At 46.5% G+C, this 6505-nt stretch overlaps 1 protein-coding gene across 1 annotated transcript; it reads right to left on the minus strand.

Annotated features, from left to right (window-relative positions):
• Window positions 1–946: 946 nt before the first annotated feature.
• On the minus strand, window positions 947–5599 carry LOC149436353 (E3 ubiquitin-protein ligase TRIM21-like). The gene has a single exon (XM_089661696.1). It carries the CDS (start codon window positions 5573–5575, stop codon window positions 3932–3934), a length of 1644 nt encoding a protein of 547 aa, XP_089517822.1. The 5' UTR covers window positions 5576–5599; the 3' UTR covers window positions 947–3931.
• Window positions 5600–6505: the final 906 nt, after the last annotated feature.

Below are 6505 nucleotides of genomic sequence, written 5' to 3' on the forward strand. Positions count from 1 at the left end.
CGGGAGAGACTGAGGAGGCGGACAGACTTCTTCCTCCCTCTGCTATGTCCCTTCAGCCAAGATGGTGCTGGCTCCTCCCACTGGGCCCCCTCCCAGCCTATTGCATCTTAGCCTTCCTCACATCTTCCACCAAAACTCTTCCACTGCTGAGCAGGCTCAGTCACACTTAAAGGCTGCCCTGGCCCCATGCTAAGCCTCCTGCTTGGGGATTGGCCAAAGTTCTTTAAGTGTGCACGCAAGCCGCTCCTCACCCCCACCCACTTCTTCTAGAATCTTCTCCAAGATTCTAGAGCAGGGGGAGGTATCAAGGAACCAACCTGCAGAGCCCTCAGCCCTGACCTAAATTTGATCCCAGTAACTCATATCCAGACTGCTCCTCAGCCCTCCTATCCTCCTAAACCTAGTCTAGCTCCCCCTAGCTAAACTTGAGAGATGCTACATCAATAGAACTTTCTGCTTCATTAGCTATCATTACCCAACCTTGGTTGGAGGCCAACAGGTTCAAGTCTACTGCCAATGGATGGATCCCTCCTTGGTATTAGGGATCAGTGGGTGAAACATACTCACTGTGATTATCATCATCCTCCTGACCCTTGTGACAATGTCCACCATTGGGTTCTCCCAGATGGACATCGGAGGATGGACATGACAGCACCTGGACTGCTGACTGGGCCAGTGAGGTCAGACACGTCATATCTACATGAAAGAGGCTGAGCTGAGTGGAATAAGACCTCAATGGGGCCACATTACATCTACTGAGGGCCACACCGACCTCATTCCAGAAGATAAGAGCACGTTGGCGCTCTCATCTCTGTCCGCAGACCAGCTAGTGCTGGGCTGTCTTATCGGAAAGCCCAGAATTCTCTGTAACACGGTGTCATGGAGGAGCCGGGATTAAATGCTGATTTATAAAATGAATATTTCATACAATAAGTAATAAGAAAAGTGACAGAAAAGATCAATTTATTCATTTGTAAATCTTCCAGAAAATGAATAAAACCAACAAAAGACATTGTAGATTATCATTCAGCATTTTGTATTCGGGGAAAATGAAAACAAACGATGCGAGAAGAATGTCCCCGGCTGTGACATAAATGACACCTGTACTGGGGGGAATATGGAGGGGCCATTGCTGGATGTCTTCTGAAAATGCTCTTCTCCTGGCTGTCTGTGGACTCAGTATTCGGGGACACTGACCTGGAACAATCATGCAGATCAGGAAATCAGAGTTAAGTCAGAACTCCGAGTCTGAATACTTCTTCCAGGTGGTCTGACATAGAAAGTACAGAAGGCGTTGGATCAGAATGACAGCCAGGGAACTAGTATTCTTTAGAAGTAGTTAGCAATGGCTGCCACCATACTTCCTCCATGCAGATTCCTAGAATAGAACTCTGTAGGGTGCAGACAGGTTAGTGTGTGATGATATATTAGCAGTATGTGTCTCCTTTTTATGTCCTGTACATCCTGGGGAAGGTGGGAGCTCTATGCTGCTCTGTACAGACACACACCGGGTTATGCCGGTCCTCTTCCTCTGCCCCCCAACCTGCTCTATGGTCACCCTTCCCCCCTCTGCAGAAAAGGCCGCTGACCCTCTCCCCTCCCCCTCTTGTTGTGTGATGGAGCCGATCTCCATGAGTCCTCCCAGTACAGACGGAGCTCATCACCCACCACCATCCACCAGACCTCACTTCTGTCCTTCCCAGTCCCCTCCCCCCACATGGTGTCATGTGACCTCTCCTAGATGTAGGGGTGACCCCATCCTATCCCATCACAATGACGGCACTGCATCCTCTGTACTGATGGATCATCTCCATCCTCTGTGTGTGATCATGGATGCAAATAGCGCCACCATGAGGAGGGGAAGAACATGGGGGGAGGGGCGGGGGGAGGGAAATTGCTGGTATTACATGGTCACTTCCTGTTTAGAAAATTAAAGTAGAACTAAAGACAAAACTTTTTTGTATTTTGGATGAAGCAAGAAAGGGTTCTACCCCCTGCCAGGCTTGTATTGCCATCTGTGTTCCATTGGGGAGATTTCTCCTCACTTCCTGTCCCATCGCCACAACAGGAAATGACAGACAATTGCTGCAAAGTGAGGGAATCCCTGCTGATCACCAGATCTAGTCTCCCCACTGGAAGATTTCCCCTCTATTCCTGTTCTGGTGACAACCCAACATTTGATTCATTGTTACTTCTGGTGATAATGGTTACAAGGACAAATAGAGAGGCCGAATCTCCCCAATGGGGGCCCAGACAGCAATAAAAACCTGGCCGGGGTTCTAATCCCTCTCCACCCATCCAATACTAAAATACGTTTTGTCTTTAGTTATACTTTATAGAGATAGATAGACAGCAGGGGCGGACTGACAACTCATGGGGCCCCCGGGCAATAGGAGATCATGGGGCCCCCTGTGTCCCCGCCCACACTCAAGCCACACCCACACAAAGCCCCACCTACATATTGCACTGCCCGCATTCCATACGTCTGTCACAGAATTTCTCTAAACTATGTTCAAGATATCAGTGTTATATACAGGGAATAGTCAGTGTACAGATATCAGTGTTATATACAGGGAATAGTCAGTGTACAGATATCAGTGTTATATACAGGGAATAGTCAATGTACGGATATCAGTGTTATATATACAGGGAATAGTCAGTGTACAGATATCAGTGTTATATACGGGGAATAGTCAATGTACAGATATCAGTGTTATATACAGGGAATAGTCAGTGTACAGATATCAGTGTTATATATACAGGGAATAGTCAGTGTACGGATATCAGTGTTATATACAGGGAATAGTCAGTGTACGGATATCAGTGTTATATACAGGGAATAGTCAGTGTACGGATATCAGTGTTATATACAGGGAATAGTCAGTGTACAGATATCAGTGTTATATACAGGGAATAGTCAGTGTACGGATATCAGTGTTATATACAGGGAATAGTCAGTGTACAGATATCAGTGTTATATACAGGGAATAGTCAATGTACGGATATCAGTGTTATATACAGGGAATAGTCAGTGTACGGATATCAGTGTTATATACAGGGAATAGTCAGTGTACAGATATCAGTGTTATATATAGGGAATAGTCAGTGTACGGATATCAGTGTTATATACAGGGAATAGTCAGTGTACAGATATCAGTGTTATATATACAGGGAATAGTCAGTGTACGGATATCAGTGTTATATACAGGGAATAGTCAGTGTACAGATATCAGTGTTATATACAGGGAATAGTCAGTGTACGGATATCAGTGTTATATATACAGGGAATAGTCAGTGTACAGATATCAGTGTTATATACAGGGAATAGTCAGTGTACAGATATCAGTGTTATATACAGGGAATAGTCAGTGTATGGATATCAGTGTTATATACAGGGAATAGTCAGTGTACGGATATCAGTGTTATATACAGGGAATAGTCAGTGTACAGATATCAGTGTTATACAGGGGTGGACTGACAACTCATGGGGTCCCCGGGCAATAGGAGATCATGGGGCCCCTGTGTCTTTCCCTAAACTCAAAAAAAGCCTATGAAAAAGGTAACAGGGGCCTCTCATGGGGCCCCCTACTGACCCTGGGCTCTCGGGCAATGCCCGAGTCCTCGAATTTCAGTCTGCCCCTGGTGTTATATATAGGGGACAAACAGTGTACAGATATAACACTGATATCCGTACACTGACTATTCCCTGTATATAACAGAATTCCCGAACGGTCAGTCCGCCCCAGATAGATAGATAGATAGATAGATAGATAGATAGGATAGATAATAGATAGATCACATGCTCCTCGCTGACCAATAGAGAAAAGCCTTCACTATAATTGGACAGTTCTTCCAGCCAATCATAGACATCTGTGAGGGAGAAATAGAGACGTCTCACAGTAATATATGGATCATAGAAAACACTGCAGGACTATTGGCTGAATGTTCCACCAATCCCGTCCCCCCTCCCTGTGATGTCACCACTCTGGGCGGAGTTCTCACTTCCCCCTCTCCCCCCACAGATCTTTATACAACCTCTCCCTACACCTATCCCGGCATGGAGGGGCTCAGTGAAGGTGGTGGTGAAGGTGTGGAGGTGTCGGATCGGGTCACACAGATCATAAAAGGAGATCCACCCGGCCTCATAATCCAGATCTATCCTGACTCTGGTACTGGGGGGATTGGAGGGTAAGGGGGTATCTTTCCTGTCATGTATCACCCAATACTGATCACCATTCCTGTACAAACCCCAGGACTTGTTATTCTCTCCAATCCCTGCCTGCCCTCCTCTCCTGTCCATACTGGGGTAACACATCCCGACTCCCCATCCATCTGACCCCCCGACATCCACTACCCAGTAATGTCTCCCTGAGGAGAAACTCCGACTGCTCAACACCTGAGAATAACCCTGAAATCTCTCTGGTGTTTCTGGACGATTCTGGTTTCTATGTGACCTGGATACAGTTTTCCTGTCATCTGATATATGTAGAGTATTATGAGCTGTGTTTCCATCCAGTAATATGTCCTCAGCTCCCTGTATATAGAAGGATACATTTCCCTCTGTTATTATATCAGATAATGTGTGTAATGTGTGTGATATCCCAGCCACATCCAGCCCCCCTCCATCATGGAGGAGTTCCTCATGTCTCTCTCTGTCCTCATTATCTCCATCCTCAGTATCACACAAGTCACCTGTGTCTGATTCCTGTAGGACAGTCAGTGGATCCGTCATGTTACACAGCTCCTCAATGTCACGCATCTTCCTGGACAGCTCCTCCTTCTTTATTTCCAGATCCCGGATGAAGATGGAGACCCGCTCTGCCCTCCCGGAGATTTTCCTCAGGACTCTCTTCTCCAGGTCATCCAGACGTCTCCTGAGATCTATAAACAGGGCAGTGAGTCTCTCGGTGTCACCAGCTGCTTCTTCTTTTACTTTCCTCCTGTGTTCCTGCAGACTCTGGACTCTTTCCTCCATCTCCTCTCTCTTTGTCAGAAGTTTCTGCAGAACATTCCTCAGTGTCTCCTTCTTCTTCTCAGAAGCCTCATCCAGCATCTCCACCTGGTGTCCTCGATGTTCTCCAGCCAAAGTGCAGGACACACAAATACAGATATTATCTTTAGTGCAGTAATACTCCAGGATCTTCTTATGGACGGAGCATTTCCTGCTCTCCATGGACAAGGTGGGGTCACATAAGATGTGTTCTGGGGACTTTTTGTGGACTTTCAGGTGTTTATCACACAGAGAAACCTCACAGAGCAGACAGGATCTAACAGCAGGTACAGGATAGTCCACACAGTGAGTACAGAAGACCCCGGACTCCTCCTGATCAGGCTGAGCAGACTGGAAATTCTCCACTATGTTATGCAGTGTTATGTTCCTGTGCAGTGCAGGAAGATCCGGAAACTTCTGTCTGCATTCAGGACAGGAATGTCCTCCAGACCCCCCCTGTGCATCCAGAACACGATCAATACAGACCCGGCAGAAGTTGTGTCCACATCTTAGGGTTACAGGATCTGTATAAATGTTCAGACAGACGGAACATTCCAGCTCGACTCTCAGATCTGCAGACGCCATCGCTGACAGTAGGAGAAATGAATGTCTCTGACCCCGGGGAAGAATACAGCTGGGAGGTGTCACTTCCTCCTACACAGGGCGAGGCTGGGCTGTGACTTGTACTTTGTTCATAGGATTCATTATATGGAGGGACACCAATATTGAAAGAATCTCCTGCAGAACTATGTGCCTGTCTCAGGAAAATATCGGACACTTTGGTGAAAATTAGGGCCGAGGTCAACAAACGTTCGTTCAGAACTGATTCTCTTTCCATACAAGTGAACAGGCATGCAAAAACAGATTGAAACTGTCACAGATTAAAGCAATAAAACTTCTACTAAGCTGCCCTTTGTAGTACTACAGACCAGCAGACAAGCCGATACGTCCTCACTGGTAGTTGTACAACTCTAAGGCTGCATTCACACTGGAGGGTTTTGTAGCTTGAAGATCCAAGATCCAAAAACACTCCAACTTACAAAATCAATTGTTCTCTATGGCGCCTGTTCCAGTGATCAGGTGTGAAGAAGCACCATAGAGAACAAGTCATTTTTTAAGTTTGAACTTTCTTGGATCTTCAATCTTCAAGCTACAAAACCCTCAAGTGTGAATGCAGCCTAGGGGGGGCCACCTCACCCCTTTACACCCGAACACATATTAGTTACACAGGTTCTGGGGCTGATGAAGGTGGGAATTCCACTCACTTGATGCCTTATCTGCATTCAATTAGCCCAGAACCTGTGTCATTCATATGTGTTCGGGTGTAAAGGGATAATGCAGCCTAACATGCAAAGCTGTTCTGTATCTTGTAGTCCCACCAGCAGGCGCCCTGTTCTGTCCTTGTTCCTGCACAGGACTATAGAGGACTATAGACGTCGGCCATCCTCACCTGATGAATGATATAATCAGCTGATGGCTAGTCCCTGCTAAGCTTGGCTACCTGTCCTGCCACAG

Source organism: Staurois parvus, unplaced genomic scaffold (genome assembly GCF_062004578.1).
Source record: "Staurois parvus isolate SC_StPar_1 unplaced genomic scaffold, SC_StPar_1.0 ptg001371l, whole genome shotgun sequence".
NCBI lineage: Eukaryota > Metazoa > Chordata > Amphibia > Anura > Ranidae > Staurois > Staurois parvus.